This window comes from Podarcis melisellensis (assembly GCF_964234715.1).
Source record: "Podarcis melisellensis genome assembly, chromosome: 12".
NCBI classification, from domain to species: Eukaryota; Metazoa; Chordata; class Lepidosauria; order Squamata; family Lacertidae; genus Podarcis; species Podarcis melisellensis.
In genome coordinates this window covers 50214939-50236475 of record NC_138544.1, presented here as the reverse complement: position 1 = coordinate 50236475, position 21537 = coordinate 50214939, and the positions used below count along the sequence as shown (strand labels likewise).

At 45.5% G+C, this 21537-nt stretch overlaps 1 protein-coding gene across 1 annotated transcript in view; it reads right to left on the bottom strand.

Annotated features, from left to right (window-relative positions):
* PRKAG2 (protein kinase AMP-activated non-catalytic subunit gamma 2) overlaps positions 1-21537 on the bottom strand; it is a 205627-nt gene that overhangs the window by 51438 nt on the left and 132652 nt on the right. Inside the window, 2 exon segments of the mRNA XM_081882786.1 lie at positions 14760-14793; positions 14796-14971. Coding sequence (XP_081738912.1) covers positions 14760-14793; positions 14796-14971 — 210 coding nt within the window.

The following is a 21537-nucleotide window of genomic DNA, read 5'->3' as shown; positions in this document are numbered from 1 at the left end:
GGAATGACTGCTAGAAAGAACACAGAGAGAAGGAACACTATGCTGCATCTTCCCCAGCTGCAACAAAACATCTCTCGCCATATCAGTCTCTACAGCCACAGCAGGCGCTGTAACTCTCCAACAATTTGACTTCACCCTCAAAGGCAAACTCCTCCACTGTCTCCTGAGGCAGATTGATACCAACCAGGCTAAATCATCCATGTCTGTAAGCACCCTAAGTAGCCTAGCCCATACTGGATCAGGCCAATTCCCCTCTAGCTCAGATCCTGTTCTCATTTTGGCCCACCAGATGCCTTTGGGAAAGCCACAAGCAGGATTCCAACACAAGAACCACTCTTCCAACTTGTGATTCCCAGCAACTCGTATTTGGAGACCTGCTTCCCCCAACCTCCCACGCCATGTCTCCTTTGGCCTTTAGATAAGCTGCTGTCTCTCAGCCCAGGCCTATATCTGGAGAGGCTACTAATCTACTATACAGGGTTGTTGTAAGAAGACCCGAGAAAGTCTACTTGAGTGCTGCAAGCCAACCTCCCTAACAATGAAAGGAAAAATGGACCACTGTGCAGCTAGAGGAAGCATTCGAGTAATTGCCACCCTGTCCCCCTTATTCCACGTCTACTTAGTTACTGTGCCTGGTGAAAAATTTATGAAGCCCTAGTCATAAGATGTTTTCAGACAGACATACTTAACTGCCAGCCCTTCACTAACTGCAGCAGCTTTCGCACCAGCATTTATAATGTCAATGGAGAGTTCTATTTAAGCATTTATTGCTGGCTGTAGTCCACCGAGATCCATTAGAGTGTGGAGCAATCTCCCTCAGGGAAGTGGTGGGCAGCCGAGGGCCTCTGAAACCAGACTGGGCAAAATGCTATTTGTAAGGAATCGATGGCAAGACAGACACTGGCCACTGCCCAAGGAGAAGAGCTTGCAGCTGCTCCTAAATCCCCTTTTGTGATATGTTTACCGGGGCGTAAACATATCATGGCTGAGTCACAGAAACTTCTTGGCACAACTTGCTAAATCATGTTTGCCCACCTGAACACTGGAATGCTGGGTCTACAGTACAATGACAGCACACATTCTCCCTTTCCCTCAAGGCACCTAATTTCTTCTCAAGAAGTGCCAGATTCAAGCTAGAGGTACTTTCCTTTCCTGCTGCAGTCTCCATGTGCAACTCTGGGATATGCAGAGGTGGCGAAGAGAGGAAGTTTTTTGGGGGCAGGGTTGTACCTAATCCTAGTGTGCATGACCTCTTTCAGACAACACTATTTTCTGTTATTAGAAAGATGTGAGGCATCATTCGGAATGCATGGGGACTGGGAGTTAATTGTCATTTTAATTCTTTTAAGCAGTGAAGAGTTTGCTTGTTTACCTTGCTTCTCCCAAACCCTGTGCCTGAGAATGGACCATATTTGCAGATGGCCCGATCTTGGGACTCTGACTTAGTCTGCAGCCTTGGAGGCCCACTGGATGGGTGCACAAGCATGACTTTAGACACCAAGGACAAATATGACTTGCCTAGAGCCAGTCTTTCTTCAGAGACATGGCCACACACAATATGTCTGAAATCACAAAGTGTTTTTTGTGCCATGTCATTTCCAGTTGAAGCTTGAAAAGCTTAGGAGCGTATGTAATAAATGCATATCAAAGGAAAGGCGGCAATTCACCACTAGGGTCCAGGAGCTGCCGTGAAAGCAAAGACCCAAAAGCTCTCTTACATTTTGTGTTCATCTTTTTAAGTGAGGAAAGGAACGGGCAGTTGCTATAAAAGCAGAGTCACGGCAAAAAGATAGAGGGAAATGGAAGGATGGAGTCAGGCAAGAGAGGAAAAGACGAGAGGAAAAAAGGAACTATTTCTGAAGGCACAGAAAATGCAAAGGGAGGTGGAACTATCATCACCTCTGTATTAAATAAAACCCCCACACAACCCTATCTGGAGCTCTATCAAATCTTAGGTGAAATGATCGGTAGAATGAAGACTTTGTTTCCCAATGCATGCACAAGAAACTTTGTTGGGCTAATAGAAGGGGGATGGGAGGGAATGTAAGGTCATCTTACACATCAGCTTTCTGACTTTATGGCTGCAGCCAGGACACACTCCCAGGTACAGCTTTTTTCCAGGGCTGGGGGAGCTCTCTCATGCGCACATGACAAATGGCTATTAAAACAGGTGATTACTATAACAGGGCCTTTTGGGTGGTGGCACTACAACTTTAGACGGCCCTCTGTGGGGAGATGTGAATGGTTCCCTCTCTTCCCATTTTTAGACAGGCAATGCTCTGCTGTTTTAGTAGGCTTTATGCAGTGCCACGTTTATTTAGCGCTGCTTTTAGTTGTGCTGAATTTACTGAAAAATCCTATGGCATTGTTATCTCTGTGCGCCATTCTGCAAGTCTGGCTGCACTGCTGGGTACCTGCCAAGACCTACATCCCCGCAGGAGGTCCAGTTCCTCCACTTGGCTATTGCTGCCTGATCATCTGCTCTCTTTGACCAGATAAATAAAGTACTTAAAAAAAAAAATCTCAACCACCTTTAATTAAAGTGTTCCAGGGAGATGTACAATAATATTTGCAAGAAAAAGCCTCGGGAACTGGGCATCCTTTTTAAAATGGCAGGTCTGTGCAAACCAGCCACACCATAAAGCTGCAGAGAAAGGAATGAAGAGAACAGTCTCCCTCTCCCTCTCCCCCCCCCCACACCAGGCAAAAAACAAAACAAAAACAGAAGCAAAAGAAAGCTGCCTCCCCCATTACCTTCACAACCTCTCTGCATTCCACTCACACTTGGCAATCTGACACTAAGGAAGGGTTTAAGTCACCATCCTCCAGCTACTGTTTGAAGGTCAGGCAGTTTAAATAACAAGAAGTCAAAGTACAAATTGTTGTCTTATAGACTTTACGGTGTGTGTGAAGTTGTATGTCTTCCCACTAAACACAGCTGGCCTAACCTTTCGTTGAAGGAATCCAGCTAAACTTAGACTCTTTATCTGGAAAAAAGTGCTTTGGACTCCCAACTAGGGACAGATACATAAACAAACACACACTTTCCCATAAAATTAAGCAGCTGCTACTTTGCAACTGGGGATGCAGGTGGCGCTGTGGGTTAAACCGCAGAGCCTAGGACTTGCCGATCAGAAGGTCGGCGGTTCGAATCCCTGAGACGGGGTGAGCTCCCGTTGCTCGGTCCCTGCTCCTGCCAACCTAGCAGTTCGAAAGCACGTCAAAGTGCAAGTAGATAAATAGGTACCACTCTGGCGGGAAGGTAAACGGTGTTTCCGTGCGCTGCTCTGGTTCGCCAGAAGCGGCTTAGTCATGCTGGCCACATGACCCGGAAGCTCCCACGGCCAATAAAGCGAGATGAGTGCCGCAACCCCAGAGTCGGTCACGACTGGACCTCATGGTCAGGGGTCCCTTTATCTCTACTTTACTTTGCAACCAGGAGGTTTGCAAGACAGCATTAAAATTTCCTTAAGGCAGGGCAAGTCTCTCATCAGGTTCTGCCTTAGTCATTCTGCCCAAGCTTTATCTACCCCAGACGTGCCGGACAACAGATCAGCATTAGGGAAGGAGTCGGCAGGGGCAGCCAGAGCTACTATGTCACTTTAAAGCTCTGGTTTGCAACCCTTACCCCAATTGCAAGGATGTCTGTACCAGTTCAGATTTAACAAGCAACTCTGTCTGCCAGGTTGTTGCATTAAATATATATACAGTATATATTGGCTCTGTTCTTGTACCTTTAACAACAGCCTGACATACAGAAATGCTGCAAGTAAACCTGCTCCCAGCGCTCAGCTTCCACCTGCTTCATTTCTGCTGTTAAAGGCACAGAAACGTAGAATCATAGTGGGAAGGGACCCAAGGGTCATCTAGTCCAACCCCCTGCAATGCGGGAACCTCAGCTAAAGCATCCAATGCAAATGGCCACCCAATCTCTGCTTAGAAGCCTCCAAGGAAGGACAGTCCACCGCCTCTCGTGAGAATCTGTTCCACTGCTGAACAGCTCTTACCGTCAGAAAGTTTTTCTGAACGTTTAGTCGGAATCTCCTTTCTTGCAACTTTAAGCCATTGGTTCGAGTCCTACCCTCCAGAGCAGGAGTAAACAAGCATGCTTCCTCCTCCATATGACAGCCCTTAAGATATCTGAAGATACAGTGGGACCTCGGGTTAAGTACTTAATTCGTTCCGGAGGTCCGTACTTAACCTGAAACTGTTCTTAACCTGAAGCACCACTTTAGCTAATGGGGCCTCCTGCTGCCGCCATGCCACTGGAGCACAATTTCTGTTCTCAACCTGAAGCAAAGTTCTTAACCCAAGGTAATATTTCTGGGTTAGCGGAGACTGTAACCTGAAGCGTCTGTAACCCGAGGTACCACTGTACAAAGAGACAGAAGCATTCCAGTTTCTGTGGAACTACAGGCAACGACCATTTTACACGGGGCTTACATTCCAAGGCACCGTGGGTTTAAGTGAAATCGCATATGTTGGGGATCCCCATAGAAAAAAACCGTGAACCCCATCTGTAAACCCCAGAAAAACCCTTTAAAAAACCAGCAGCACTTACCAGATGCCAAACTCCACCACAGTTGTTCCCTCCAAACCTCCTTTCTCAAACTCCAACTCTCCACAGGCCTCAACGGTTGGTGCAAGGGCTTTTGGGATTGTACTTGCAAAAGCTTGTGGGATTGCTAGGTGCTGTTTTCACACCGTTTTTGCCCTTTCCACACTTTTTAAGGGCCACTGTTGCCCTTTTCCCGGTCACTTCCGGGTTTGCGGCAACGCGCGTGTGCACGACCACACACAAATTGAATGTGTGTAAAATGGTCATTGTCTGTACTTATAGCAATGGGAAATAAAGTATAAAAATTAGAAAGCATAAAGTACGCCCAGCTAGCTAAGGTGTATGAAATCTCAGCTGGGAGGCTTCGGGTCAAATAAATTAAATTTGCCTTTCTGGGCTGTGACCAGGGGTTCACTTTTTACCTTTACATCATCTGATGCTGAGGTAGCTTCTGTTTCCAGTGTCCCCCCCATTTCTGAAATCTTCCTCTTCTCCCATCAACAGATATAGGGAGCTAATGTCAGGTAAACAATACAAGCCACAGCTGCTAAGCATTTTGCTCTACGGGTGGATTTAAAGGCAGAGGAGGAAATCTTCAGGTTGCAACCTGAGTATGTAGACAGCAGATGTGTTATTCCCTGTCAGAGGAGCTGAAGTCCTAACACAGAAAGGCTGCAAAGGATATGTGATACAAGGCTTATAAATCATGGTTTCTCCGCCACTGTCAGACTTGCCGGCTATCTTATGCAGCCACGCTCCAGAAAATAGGAAGAGTTATTGAGCCAATGAAAGATGTGATAAGTACAGCACACAGTCAGGGGCAAGCTATCCATCTCACAGTCATCTCAGTTTCCTGTGTCTAAGCCACCTTTTTTAAAATTAATTTTGTTCTGGTAGACGGTCTCAGATGTAAATATGGATGCTAAAAGAATACAACCAAGGATCCTGTTTCCATACCATGATGGTCTTCTCAAACAAGCTCCCAGCAAACTTCCCTGCTGCTGTAAAGAAAGTTTGGGGGGTCAAATGGGATATTGTTCACAGGAAAATTATTCCTGCACCTGTACCTTTAACAGGAGTCACATGCAGAGAAATTTAGCAGGTGAATGTTTTTACCCACCATTTATCTCCACGGTGGAAAAAGGTTTCTGTGCATTAGGCTGCCATCAGAAGCAGGGCACTTAAAAAAGGGGGAGGGGAATGTTGGTGATCCTAGAGGTTAAGAGATAATACTATTTTAATCTGCAGAGTCTCTTGCACCAAATATAAGTATTAGCAAATACATCAATATTGCTGAAATATCTGAGGACCCCCTGGCTCTTGAAGACATATCTTCTAAGTCAAGCACTTCCCTGAACCTGAGCTTTCTGATCTAATTGTTTTAATCATTCTTTTAACTGTTTTAATTGTTATGCTTCTTCGCAGGCTTATTTTATTGTATATATTAAATACAGATGTTTTTATGTTTCGATGGAATTGCTTTATTCTGCATTTCGATTACGTGTGGATATTGAATACTTGATTTTATACTTGTAAACTGCTTTGAAACTATTTCGGTATGCAAGCGTTATAGCACTAAATACACAGTGCTGACATTAATCAAACGCAAAGGGTTATGTCGCAATCGTCAGATTTGAATAATGACGTATTAAAAGTAGTTTCAGAAAAGCGGACTCACAGGAGACACCAAGAGATGAGCGGTCTGCAAAAGCAGAATGTAGGACTGGAGACTATTTAGTGCAAAACAACCGTTGCGAGTTGGAGTAAACAGTAAACCAAGTAATTAAGGTTAGAACAAGACCGCAGAGTAGAAATTTAGATGTAAAGGAGAAAAATATGGAAGCAGCATGATATTTTTAGGAAGAGATCATGGTGAAAAGAAAGCACCTGCCATTCCTATGGTTAGGAATATACTGTTGTATGCCACCCCAATCTCAGCACAATGTGAGATTCCAGGCACTTACCCAGGCTTTGTGTTTCCTTCGGGAAAAGGGATAGCGGAGACTGTAGTGTCTTTATAATATATGGTTTATTTACATGCATATATACAGCCTGACCCTATGGTGGAGAGGTTCACAGCATTAACAGCCCAAGAGGATATTGTTTCTGTAATAGCCACAGCCTTGGATTTGAACAGAAATCAAGCATGCCTCCATCTCTCTGGCTTCTGCCTGCTTCTTTCCAGCTTCTAGCTGACATCATTCCCATGTCTCTGATCTCAACTCTGCCTCTGTCCTTCTAGCTTCCCACGAATTGAAGGAGGGGTCCCTACCCATTTGCCATCTTGCACAGAGCCCCTTTCTTTGTTCTCCTTAATGGCCCATCACCCAGGCTATCACCTCACCAGGAAGCTAGCTAGCCTGGCTATTAAAAATTAGAAGGGGGTCCAGACATTAGGCTCACCCCTTCCCAAACTCATAACAATACTAACTGACACCAGATATAGGGAGATGGCAAACCCAAAGGATAGAAAATATTTTGAAGAATAGGAATGGCATAAGTAAGGCCTAGTAGGAAATAGCAATTGGGAAGGCTTGCTGTAGGGAAGGATCTTCTCACCCTAGACTAGGTGTGCACAGGAGATAAAAAATGGCACACAGCTTTCAAGCTCCATATGGGTTACTTAGTGCTTGGGGATGGACGGGTTTCTGGCAAAGGATGCTGAATTTGGTAGACCTTAATCTGATCTACCCAGGCACTTCTTATGCTCTTAAGAAAGAACACATACATATTTAGGATCACTTAGCACAGATTAGTTATGCCTCAGCTACCCTAACTACTTTTTTGGTACATTTAATGCACCTTGGTGGAGAATTCTAGCTTTACAAAAAGTAGACTACAGAAGATTTGTCAGCCCATCTCTTACCTTGAAAGAAAACACCCCCTGCTATTGTCTCCCCATCTCTTTCTCCCCAAGTTTAGTACTTAGGTGTCCTATTTTGTGTTATTGTCCTGTTGGCATGCCCTGCGACAAATGCTGACGTAACACCTTAAGACAGGAGGGAGACCTCCGAGTATTCATATTATGTTGCTGTTCTGATCCAAGGCAAGTTTGATCATTGTGACTAAGATTATGGGTTGTTGGGTTTTTTTTTTAAAAGAAACTTAGCTGCATTGTACCTGTTGAGGAAAGACTGGGTATAAATCAATGCAGGGCTAGAAAGTCAAAAAGGGGACGCAGGTGGCTGTGGGAAAATGATTGCTTGTACATGAGAGCATGAGCAAAGTTCTTATTGTTACAGGGTGATTTCATAGCTAGAAGCATCCTTGGAGCATGAACAGCTCGTGCTGTCCTATATGATTGGCTAACGTGGCATGGCCTGATGCTCGCATGGTCTAGTGCGAAGGTCCTTATCTGCTTGCTAGAACAAATTGCTTGGCTTGTACTTTGTATCTTTCTGATTTCACACAATAAAAGCTGTGCTGCATGAGCCCTAAGAGCAGCCATATTTCGGAACCTACTATGGTGTGAGACTGATTTTTCTTTGGATGCCGAGCTGCAACTCGACAATTGGTGCCCCGTGTGACTGCCTTCGGACTTCACGTTGTTTTTCATTGTTCAGCACTCACCAACACGTCGTTCATCCACGTTGTGGATCCCTGGTGAGTGCTCCCGTGTGATTTCTTTCGGACTTCATGCTGTTTTACAACGTTCAGCCTCACCTCGCCCGGCAGGGCTGCAGACGCGTCGTTCATCCACGTAGTGGATCCCCGGTGAGAGCTCCCGTGTGAATGTGATTCTGGATCAGCACTTATCTCCGCCCGGACAGGGCAAAAGGCGCCTCCCTCATCCTCCTAAGGATCCCTCGGTAAGTGCTCCCTGCTCTTTCTTGCAACTCTTGCAATCATGGGAAAATCTCTCTCTGCACCACAGAAAAAATTTTTTAAAGACCTTAAATTCCTTTTGGCCAGTAACAACCTTGCTGTTCGGAAAGCTGACCTTAAGTCCCTTATAAAAGCCCTGGACACCCACTGCCCGTGGTTTCCCCAGGATGGAAATTGGGGGTTAGACGATTGGAAAAAAATTGGACACTTCTTTCAAAATCATCCGCAGATTGATGTAAAGGTTTTACATGCCTGGGGTAACGTCTACAAAGCTATGTCGTGCTTAACTCCTTCAAACATTCTTCTGGCTGCTGCACCAGCTTCCTCAGACGCCCCCCCGGTTCCCGCTTTGCCTGCCTCAAACCTTCCTCCTAAACCTCCGGACATTCTCTCTTCGCCTCATCCTGTCACTCCCCTGCATTCTTCAAATTCTGCAGCACCCCCCGCTCTTCCACCTCCTCTGCCCAAGGCATCTGGCACCGTTTCCACCCCACTTCAAGAATCTCTTCGCGCCGCTGCTCCGTTGCTAGCTTTTGATTCTACAACTCCTAATCTTTTTCCTGTGATTGCTCCTGCCGCGCCAGGGGGAGGCCCAGCCCGGCACGAACAGTTTGATTTGAGATTCATAAAAGAACTGTATTCCTCTGTCCAGAACAATGGCTTGCAATCTCCTTACACCCTGGGTTTGTTAGGCACTATTTTTCAACAAAATTTGATACCAGAGGATGTTAAGCTGTTGGCCCGCACTGTAATGCAGCCTCATCAAATGATTTTGTTTATACAAGCTTGGCACTGGGCCTGCCAACGTCGTGTTGATGGGATTCGGAATAATCTTAATAATGTTGCATTGGCTAATCATCAGGCTGCTTTGGCTGCTGCCGCTGCTGGTGCCGCCCCACCCCCAGCCCCCGTCATGTTAACCCAAGCTGATGTCCTCGATGGGTTAACGGGAGGAGGCAACTTTCTTACTGTTGCCCAACAGCTAACTCTCGATCCTCAATATTGGGAGGCCACTACGGCTGCTGCTCAGGAGGCCTTGGCTTCTGTCCCTGATGACAAAACTGAGCGCGATGGCCGATGGGGGAGCGTTAGACAAGGCCCTACAGAGCCTTATGGACAATTTGTCAATCGCTTGTATAACACCCTTAAACGGCAAGTTCAGGACGTAGCAGCCCAAGAAGTGATTGTCCGCCAGCTTGCGTTTGATAATGCAAATGAGGACTGTAAGCAAGCGCTGCGCCCTTTGATGACAACGCCAAATATAGCCATTGCAGATGTGCTTAAAGCCTGCCAGTCAGTGGGGACTGAGACGTTTAAAGCTCGCTTGCTAGCCACGGCTCTGTCCTCCACCGTGTCCCAGAATCCTGCAAAGGATAAAACCTGCTTTGGATGTGGCAAAGTGGACCATTTTCGTGCACAGTGCAGATCTACCGCACAGCGATGTCACTCCAGCACAAAGTGCCCCATCTTTGATACAGGCCAGGACTTGTCAATTTTCTGAAGCACATCTTAGATCACATATTGGTCACCCTGGTTATTTGGCAACAGGAATTTTACGCCTGCTGAACTTCATTTCTGGAAGGAAGAAATATTGCAGCGTCCTTTAGTGTCTTAGAGGTTGCTTCCAGATCCACAGTGGAAGGGTCCAACTTCCTTGATTTCCTGGGGTCGCGGGTTTGCGGCAATTGACGTAGACGGAGTTCCCCGATGGGTTCCAGCCCGCTGCGTTCGACCTTGGCGCTCTTCTGTTGCCTCGTCTTCGCCCGAGGAGACACCAGCACCTTGAAACCGTATTTTACGCTGTTTGCCGGTGATGACCTCTCACCTGACCTCAACCCACATTGCAGTTGGAGACATCGCCATATTGATGTGCCCTGGATTACGTCACCTTCCACAGCGGTTCCAGTGTTTCCTGGCACGTTGAAAGGCCATCTTCAACCCTATCGCGTTGGCCCCCCTTCCCCCTGGGAAGCCACCGTTTCTACCACTTATCGTTACAGTTTTGCCGCCTCTTGTCTGGGAAATGAACCTGGCTTTGAAGGATGCCCTCGTCAGACCGGCATCGCTTGGGTTTTGCCCCCCAATAGCGACCATCCCATCTGTGTCACCACGTTTCGTTGGGTTTGGATTTTTGGCTCCGCAATGCACGGAGCAGTACATGAGGCCTATTTACAGCAAATGGGCTCCTGTATCTGCAGAAATGGCTGTGTGGCTTCTCCTGGTTTGTGGTTTTTGCATGCCAATAATCGAGCCACGAAATATCACGCAGGTTGCTCGGAAACAGCTATTGGAATAATTTACCATTCTCACCCTTATTGCCCCCCCGAGCAACCAATATGGCATCGTCCTGAGTGGCCCCACAATTCCACTTCACACGGATGGAGCCTCTCCGTGAACTTTGTAAAACGCCGCTTTCGTCGTGCTGCTTTTTTGCAGAAGGCCAGGAGGCCTGAACTTTATCATCAGATTTGGACTAACAATACTTACGTTAGAGACATTAATCATTTTGCTTCTATGCTTAACCTTTCTGATTGTTGGATGTGTATGCATATCCCTCCTCAATCAAAAAGATCTGGCATTTTATTACATGGTATTCCTATAAATGCTTCATATAAGATTAGCAATAATATGAAGGACAATCGCATAAGTTTACCTCCTGTATCTCTATCGCTTGTAGAATTAGCTCCTTATTGTTTTCATTTTAATCACAATAGCAAAAAATTTTTAGGTCATTATCCATATTGTAATTGGACACATGAATACATTAATGGATCTTCTTGTTTTCTTAATGTTACAACCATGAGTGGCAGACCAAAGGTTTTAATTAATAATGTCACAACTTACATGACCTATGAACAACAAGCTGCGTGTAGAGACTTTTATGTTTGGTTCGACTGGATGAGAAAGAGCAGCAGAACTGCATGTTTACTTCAATCTGATTTATGGTTATTTTGTGGCACACGTGCCTACAAAGAAATCCCCTCTGCCTTTTCTGGTACCTGCACGTTAGGTATAGTAGTACCCTTGGTATATAAAATAGATAAGCTCCCAGCGGTCCGTTTGCGTAACAGAAGGGAAGTACTATCACCTATTTCTCAATATACAGGGACGGCCATCTCTAGGTCCCTTCTGCCTTCTTTAGGTGCAGCCATGAATTACCGTGATTTGCATAAATTGGCAAACTGGACAGAAAATTTGTTTAATTCCACCATTTTGGCTTTAAAAATGATTAACAAAGAAATATCAGAAATAAGAAATGTAGTTCTTCAACATCATTATGCTTTAGATGTGATCCTTGCTTCTAAAGGTGGAATTTGTGCCTTAATTTATTCTCATTGCTGCATGTATATAACTGATCAATCGACCAATATCTCTGCTACTATTGATCATATGGAACAAATGATAGCCCATAATCCTTTAAATCCACCTGAAGGTTTTGATCCATGGGAGTGGTTGTCTTCTTGGTTACCCAATGGAGTGTGGTTAAGAAAAGTATTATTGATTGTAATTGCATGTATTGCTGGCTTCATTATGGTGTGTTGTTGCATTCAATGCATACCCTCTTTGATTTCCCAATGCACTGCATGGTGGTACCGACCACGGCCCACCACAGGGGTTACAAGAGGAATTTATGTTGCAAAGTGTAGACGTTTAGGCAATGAAGTGTACGATTTGGACTAATGGTCCCTCTTTTCCTCTAATAATATAAACAAAAAAAGGGGACATGTGGGAAAATGATTGCTTGTACATGAGAGCATGAGCAAAGTTCTTATTGTTACAGGGTGATTTCATAGCTAGAAGCATCCTTGGAGCATGAACAGCTCGTGCTGTCCTATATGATTGGCTAACGTGGCATGGCCTGATGCTCGCATGGTCTAGTGCGAAGGTCCTTATCTGCTTGCTAGAACAAATTGCTTGGCTTGTACTTTGTATCTTTCTGATTTCACACAATAAAAGCTGTGCTGCATGAGCCCTAAGAGCAGCCATATTTCGGAACCTACTATGGTGTGAGACTGATTTTTCTTTGGATGCCGAGCTGCAACTCGACAGGTGGCGCTGTGGGTTAAACCACAGAGCCTAGGACTTGCCGATCAGAAGGTTGGCGGTTCGAATCCCTGCGACAGGGTGAGCTCCCTTTGCTCAGTCCCAGCTCCTGCCAACCTAGCAGTTCGAAAGCATGTCAACGTGCAAGTAGATAAATAGGTACTGCTCTGGCGGGAAGGTAAACGGCGTTTCTGTGTGCTGCTCTGGTTCGCCAGAAGCGCCTTAGTCATGCTGGCCACATGACCCGGAAGCTGTACACCGACTCCCTCAGCCAATAAAGCGGGATGAGCACCGCAACCCCAGAGTCGTCCGCAACTGGACCTAATGGTCAGGGGTCCCTTTACCTTTACCTTTAGAAAGTCAAAGGTCTGACATAAGGTTTTCACATGGCCAGAGGTGGAGGTTGATCACATCTGGAAAAACTTTCTGGCAGCAAGAGCTGTTTGACAGTGGAACCGTCTCCCTCAGGTGGTTGTGGACTCTCCTTCCATTGAGTTTAGAGATTGGATGGCCATCTGTCAAGGATGCTTTAGCTGAGGTTCCTGCATTGCAGGGGGTTGGACTAGATGACCTTTGGGGTCTCTTCCAACCCTACAATTCTCTGTTGTTATCTGAAATAAATCCTCCATGTTTGATTGCCATATTGTGTGGACCGTACTTAGATCAGCAACTCATGTCAAAGGTGAATGGTTTGAAGAACTCACATTCACTCAGAAAGGCTGATGGAAGAATAATCTATCAACTGAATCACCAAGCTATATTTCATACATCCAATCCCCAAATGAGTAATTTCTTCCTCCTATGAAAGTTGCCAGTTGACTTTCACACTCACGAGGCTCTGCCGTGGCCATTCAGGAGTGTTTCCCCACCAAAGTCAACTACTATTTCATACTGGCATGTAAGCAAAGTATACAGTGACCTGATGTGATTGATGTTAGAATGAGCTGAGGTCAAAGTATTAGTTTAGTCATCAGTGGCTTCTTGCCAGCTACATCTAACTGCACGTCTCACAGCAGCACATATCAGCTACCTTTGCTCTAGTTCCCATTAGTCATCTCTTTACGTAAATTCCGTAAATTTACAGGTGCTTAATACAGCTGTCAGACTGCAAGCCAGATCGATGCTAACCCTTTAAATTCCCAAGTTAAGTGGGAGATTCTGCAACCCATTTTTCCTCTGGCTCTTACACACACACACACACACACACACACACACACACACTCCACTGTAGCAGATGGAAGGTTTGGCTGTCTTTGCATTTTTCTCTGAAAAATGAAGGCTTTAAATGTTTGTTACTTCTAAGCTTCAGCAAAAGTATATTGGGTATGGGTGAGGTTTTATATCTGAATTTAGAATTCTAAAAGTAAAACACAGTGCATTGCCTACCCCTGAGAAAAGAGCTTACGGCTATTGATACTATAAACAAGACTGATGGGTGTTCACAGCTAGAATCCTATACAGGATTAAGCAGAATAAGCAGATTTGAGGAAGGAACCCAAGTAATCAGAATAGCTTTATCTTCCAACAGAAAACTGCATCCTACAAATTAAACACTGTATCCTATTGAAGACAATGGTGCCAATAATTAGTTGCTATTTGTAATGGCTGGTGCCTAAGTACTCAGTGTGCAAGTTAAAATTTCGGCACACCTTCTGAAAACTCCCAAACAAACCTGCAGAAATTTGCAGTCTAAAAGCCTTTGCTAAGAATCGAGAAGCCATTGGTTCAAACCTCACCTCTGCCTTGGACTCATTAGGAGGCCTTAGACAAGATGTCAGCCTCCGTCCTCACCCCAACTGAAATATAGTGATAACTGTAAGACTTAAGCACCTTGCAGAATTGTTATTAATATTATTAATAATAATAATATATTTATATCCCGCACATCTGGCTGGGTTTTCCCAGCCACTCTGGGAGGCTTCCAACAGAACACTAAAATACAACAACCTATTAAACATTAAAAGCTTCCCTAAACAGGGCTGACTTCAGATGTCTTCTAAAAGTCTGGTAGTTGTTTTTCTCTTTGACATCTGGTGGGAGGGCGTTCCACAGGGCGGGTGCCACTACCAAGAAGACCCTCTGCCTGGTTCCCTGTAACTTGGCTTCTCGCAGTGAGGGAACCACCAGAAGGCCCTCAGCGATGGACCTCAGTGTCCGGGCAGAACAATGGGGGTGGAGACGCTCCTTCAGGTATACTGGACCGATTATATCAAAAGGATTATAAGAAGATAATCCACACTATGCACTTGGACACTTAGAAGCACCCTGTTAATCCTAAAATGCACACAGGACTTTGCTTTTCTTACAGAGAAATGAAACAGCTCATACTTACGGCTTTTGAGGTAGCGCACGGGGTGGAGGTGGGAGGTTTGGCCACACTTTGTCCAGGAGGAAGGCTCGGTCTCTGGCCTGTATCTGGGGGGGAAGAGGACGTGTGAATCCGTGTTTCTAGCCTCTCTGGTTCATGTTTGTAGGATTCAAGCGGAAACGTTGGCTGCTTGATCACTTGTGTCGGGGTCGAGGGAGAGGAGGAAAGACCAGAGGCTATAAACAAAACAAAACAAAAGATGCAGATCATTAAATCTCGGATACATATGGGGTGAGGAATGGCTTAAGCCACGCAAAGGCTTTGATCCAATATTTTCATCCCCCCACAACACTGCAACATTGAACAGAAATCTTGTCCTTCTATTTACAAAGTACGGGTCTTCCTCCCATTGCCATAAAATGCCTTTTTAAATCCATAAAGTAGCTGCTGTGAAGAGTGTGTTGATCTCAAGCAAGCACAACCAGCCAGATGTGGCTGCGGAAGAGACACCATCCCATTCCTCAGTGTCACCAATGAAGAAAATTCATTGCTGACAGCCATGTAGAGCAATCTGTGAAGAAAACAGGGGTGAAAGCAAGAGTAGAGATGCTTGTGCTTTCCTGTTTTCTAGGGATTTCTCCTCCCCACATGTACACAGACACAACAGGGACTGTTCAAAGGGCGGGGGGAACTAATGATATGCCAACTCCCTTGGCTTCAATCACTACTGGCTCACATAAATCAAATACTTCAGGTGGGGAGATCATATTCTTTGAAAGCTCCAGGTACCCAGCAATGTTTTGCTTTCTCACAGTCTCCTGGGAACAGTAGTGTGGTAGGGATGGAGTATCAGAGCAAGACAGCTCAGCTTAATGCACTCAGGTACTGCAAGGTCAGGAAATTTGTACTGCGAGCCTGCTATTTTTAAAAACCCTAGAAAAACAACAACAACCCCAAAACAAAAAGGCAGAGAGCAGTGCAGTAGAAAGCAGGCAAGTTTAGCTAAGCCAAGGCAGTTCTTTTGTAGAAATGTATAAAGCTGATTGTAAGAGATGATTTTCCCAGTAGTGATGTATGGAAGTGAGAGCTGGACCATAAAGAATTGATGAATTGATGCGTTTGAATTATGGTGCTGGAGGAGACTCTTGAGAGTCTCATGGACTGCAAGAAGATCAAACCTCTCCATTCTTAAGGAAATTAGCCCTGAGTGCTCACTGGAAGGACAGATCCTGAAGCTGAGGCTCCAATACTTTGGCCACCTCATGAGAAGAGAAGACTCCATGGAAAAGACCCTGATGTTGGGAAAGATGGAGGGCACAAGGAGAAGGGGACGACAGGACGAAATGGTTGGATAGTGTTCTCGAAGCTACCAGCATGAGTTTGACCAAACTGCGGGAGGCAGTGGAAGACAGAAGTGCCTGGTGTGCTCTAGTCCATGGGGTCACGAAGAGTCGGACACGACTAAACGACTAAACAACAACAAGAAATGATACTGCTTAGCTTAGCCATTTTCAATGTCTGATGGAGCCAGATGGGAAGGGAAGGGCAGAGTTAGAAATGCCGCAAGAGACTCCCACCCGCTTTATTAGGAATCTGGAACTGGCCAGACTGTCAATTTCAACATCTTTGGTCCATCAGAGCCAAGTGGCTGTTACAGGATTTCTAACAGAAAATGTATGTGGTATGATAACTTTCCATAGCAAGCACTGCTAGAGGAAATGGAGGAGGGAGAGTTGGTGGATACAATTAACAAAGGTCTCTAGAGCAGCAGCCTTCTCCAACTTGGTGCCCTCAAGATGTCTTGGCTTACAACCATCAGTCCCAGCCAGAATGTCCGATAGTCAGGGATGATGGGAGTTGTAGTCTGAAGAGAACCAGGCTAAGGAAGGCCCCTGTGCAGAGGATTTGTACCAATCCCATTATTTCAACACAATCCGTCTTCTGTTGGTCAAAAGTATCATGAAAGTCAACTGTACAGCAGTTTCCATTGATTTTAAAGACCATATCTTGGCAACCTGAAATTGACTTTTGTTTGAAGAGGCATTTGTGTTGTGTAAAATTAAACAAAACACACACACAGTAGCTGTTAAGGTACTGTTCAGAACCAGGAAACTGTTAATGCATGCCCTCCTCAGCAGTTCTGTTATCTCAGGTGTTGCTATGAGAAAGTGAACACTTCCAAGCAGCAAAGAAATTGAACTAAAGATTTAAAGGCTGTTATGAATGGAGAGGCAGTAAATAAACAATGCTGAAAAGGTGGTTGTTTGCTCTCTACTATAAAGATTCCCAATTGTGACATGTTATAAAAAAACAGAAAAACCTTCTGGATATACTCTTAAAAAGGTAAAGGTAAAGGGACCCCTGACCATTAGGTCCAGTCGTGACTGACTCTGGGGTTGCATCTTGCTTTATTGGCTGAGGGAGCCGGCGTACAGCTTCCGGGTCACGTGGCCAGCATGACTAAGCCACTTCTGGCGAATCAGAGCAGCGCACGGAAACACCGTTTACCTTCCCGCCGGAGTGGTACCTATTTATCTACTTGCACTTTGACGTGCTTTCGAACTGCTAGGTTGGCAGGAGCAGGGACCAAACAACAGGAGCTCACCCCGTCGCAGGGATTTGAACTGCCGACCTTCTGATCAGCAAGTCCTAGGCTCTGTGGTTTAACCCACAGTGCCACCCTTATGCCACTGTTATTAGGATGCACATTTGTATTTCTAAACACATGATGTTGCTTTATGCAGGGTCTGATCATTGGCTCACTTAACCCAATACTGAATGCTCTGATCAGCAGCTGCTCTCTGGCATTATTTTGTAACAGGCTTGGATTGTTTTTCGTTTTGTGTGAGTCACCTTGGGAGAGTTTTTAAGGACCAACAGGAGGATATTAAAGTTATTATAAAGGAACATCATGAAATGTCTCGGCAGAGGGTCTTTCCTACCCTTCTACCTAAAGTAATATTTAACTACTGATAGTTCTGCTATAGATAAACCACAGGAGCTTTTTTGTGTTTAGAATTTCCCCCACTACTGCTCTGTAGCCCCAGATTCCATCACAGTTTAAAAATATTATATTCCATTTCACTTATGGAGGTCTGCTATATGAGACCAGGAAAGTGACAAGAGGAAAAAGAGATGAAAAAAGCCAGCAAAATTAGCACATGCAACAGGAAAGAGGAAGAGGAGACAGATGGTCAAGAGAACAGACCCGGTGAACACAAGAGAATACATTTGTGGGAGATTGTGGGGGTCGTTGTTAAGAAGCAGAGAGGGAGCGTGCAGTTCAGATCTTGAGCGAGAGCTGGGATAAGAAGGAAAGGGAAAGAGTCTGTGGGTAATCTGTTTGTTTGGAGATACAGTCGTACCTTGGATCTAGAACGGCTTGCAAGTTGAACATTTTGGCTCCAGAACACCGCAAAGCTTGCAATCTATGTCCTGACAGATTCTAAGCTAGAGAACATTCATATTCTTGAGATCTCCCTACACCCTTCTGCTGTGCCTGATGCTGTCTTGTCTCTTAGAAAATGAAATGCTAACTCTAACTAACAGATTACAGAAAGAACATTGTTTCTTCTAGCTAGATAATATTTAATGCCCTTTTCTATATGTTTGAAAAGACCTTGCCTCAGTCTGCTGGTCAAGATATCAGACAACACTACTCCTTTGCAGTCAGACACAATATCGGTGCACTGTTTCAGACCACGATACAAACTATGGATTAATCAGACTTGCCATTTCCCATCAGACTACATGGCAGTCAAGCTTTCTAGATTGTGAGAAAGGTTAATGAACTGTGCAATCCTATAAATGTCTACACAGTTGTAAGCCACTGAGCTCAGTGGGATTTACTCTGAGGAAACCGCGAACAGGATTGATATCCTAACTCTCTTCCCCAATGCTTCATTTCTTCCAAGTTCAATGCATTAAACGTAAAGGTAAAGGACCCCTGACAGTTAAGTCCAATTGCGAACGACTCTGGGGTTGCGGCGCTCATCTCACTTTACTGGCTGAGGGAGTCTGCGTTTGTCCACAGACAGTTTTTCCGGGTCATGTGGCCAGCATGACTAAGCCACTTCTGGCGAAACCAGAGCAGCGCACGGAAACGCCATTTACCTTTCCGCCAGAGTGGGACCTATGTATCTACTTGCACTAGGTTGGCAGGAGCTGGGACTGAGCAACGGGAGCTCGCCCCGTCGCAGGGATAATGCTTTTATAGGCAGGTAAGTGGGACGTTGGTGGCCCTGTGGGTTAAACCACAGAGCCTAGGACTTGCTGATCAGAAGGTCGGCGGTTCGAATCCCTGCAATGGGTTGAGTTTCCATTGCTTGGTCTCTGCTCCTGCCAACCTAGCAGTTCGAAAGCATCTCAAAGTGCAAGTAGATCAATAGGTACCGCTCCGGTGTTTCCATGCGCTAAACGGCATTTCCGTGCGCTGCTCTGGTTCATCAGAAGCAGTTTAGTCATGCTGGCCACATGACGCGGAAGCTGTCTGCAGACAAACGCCGGTTCCCTCGGCCAATAAAGTGAGATGAGCGCCACAACCCCAAAGTTGGCCACGACTGGACTTAATGGTCAGGGGTCCTTTACTAAGTGTTTTCCGAATGCTTGAAGTTTTGGTGGAAACTGCAAATGAAGAAAATGACATTCCATTGAAAGGAAATATGATTTACTGCATTACAGCTCCTTAATGCGACTGCTGAGATGCATCTATCACAAGAGCTAATGGGCTAACATGTCAGCTGAAGAGAGGTCCAATAGCAACAGGCTGTGCCAAAACACTAATAATCAGACACACAGGAGCCAAGCCACACAGTTAGCAACATCATAGACATGCCAAAAAAAATAAATAAGAGGATGCAGAAAATGGTCAGCAAATGAGGTTTCTTCAGGAACACTGCAGAGCTGTGTATAAGATAGTCTTCATATAGTTTCTCTCCACTTTCACTCTCCCTGTCCCATGCAAATATGTGACTGGACCAGGGAGTATGTCAGGGCTGAACCAAGGATAGTGGTCTCAAGTGAGCCAGGAGCTAGGAACCAGGAACTGTGGGAAAAGCCAATAATCAGAACTGTAGTCTCTACCAAAGGACGAACCACAAGGCGAGGTCAATGAGTAAGCCAGAAGTCCGGATCAAAGAATAACCAAGGATACAATACCACACCAGAGTCCAGGAAAACTTTGTTGCTTGAGCAACAAGCCCTACACCCATTTCTATCACTAGTGGCCTCAGGGACTAGGGGTGTGGGGTTTGAAGGAGGGCTGAGGCATGGGCAAAAAGGGTTAGACCTCCTCGTCCACCCATACACCAGCCTCAATTACAGAAGCGTGCTGGTTTTAAAACGGATGGTTTGTAATTTAATTTGGATTATCGATTGGCCAGGATTGCACACAGAAGTCGAGCAGTTCTGCACCCACACAGGTAGGCCCTTGCAATGTGTCTTCCAACAAAGCTTTGGAGCTCAGCCTTTCCCTTGCTTTTGATTTGTGCATCAATATTGCTACAAGTCCAAATCTGCCGTTAATCACTCTTCTATTTTCCCATCAGCTTCGGCTTTCCTTTTCTGGCACTGCTCAGGATCTGACATGCAAAGCCATTTCTCTCCGGGCTAAATATTTTCCATACCTTTTAAGCATTTGCTTACCATTTTTGTGCCAGCATTTCAAATGTGCAAATATTCCATGTGCACTGCGTAAGGGCATGGGGCAAAGGACTCTCTTCCCCTGCAACCCTTCCGTAAAGGTTTGCACTCTTCCGCTTGTAAGGGAAAACCGAGGCGCAGGCAAGCTATGGCTGGTGAATGTTAAGTAGAATCAGTTACTTGTAGCAAAACTGAGCAGGGCCTGCTATTTCCCCATTAGGCTGATTCATCGCAAAGAATACCAGGCATTTAAGGCAATTGCTGCAAACTTCATGTGATAACAGTTGGCTGCAGTTGCTTAATGGCTGTGAAGGCACATACAAAGCAGCAGGTGAAGAGTGTGTTGATGATTTGTAATGAAAGCTCTCTGGAGATGGGAAGCCACATAAGGAAGCAAGCAGCTAGGCAGTACAACCCCTACTGCAGCTGGGAAATATTGCATTTCCCTTTAAAAGATATAACGCAGGGGGAGCATCTCCTGGATCATTCTTCCACTTTGTTGTTGTTGTTTAGTTGTTTCCGACCCATGTACCAGAGCACGCCAGGCACTCCTGTCTTCTACTGCCTCCCGCAGTTTGGTCAAACTCATGTTAGTAGTTTCAAGAACACTATCCAACCATCTCGTCTTCTGTTGTCCCCTTCTCCTTCTGCCCTCCATCTTTCCCAGCATCAGGGTCTTTTCCAGGGAGTCTTCTCTTCTCATGAGGTGGCCAAAGTCTTGGAGCCTCAGCTTCAGGATCTGTCCTTCCAGTGAGCACTCAGGGCTGATTTCCTTCAGAATGGATCGGTTTGATCTTCTTGCGGTCCATGGGACTCTCAAGAGTCTCCTCCAGCACCAGAATTCAAAAGCATCTTCCACTACTCACCCAATAAATGCATATATTGAACGACACATGAACATGACTGGCCCTATCGTATCTACACCGGCCCCAACAGATGGGAGGAATCTCAATTGCTATGCCATTCTAAAGTTATTGTTGCCAGCCATCTGTTGCGGGAGGCAATGGCAGAGTGCACTTTTGGGGGTAACGTCAAACTGTTGGAGAGTTACAGCGCCTGCTGTGGCTGTAGAGACCGATATGGGAGAGATGTTTTGTTGTAGCTGGGGCAGGTGAAGGGATCTGGCTATGCTGCTGCAGACGCACCATGGCGTTTCTTCTCT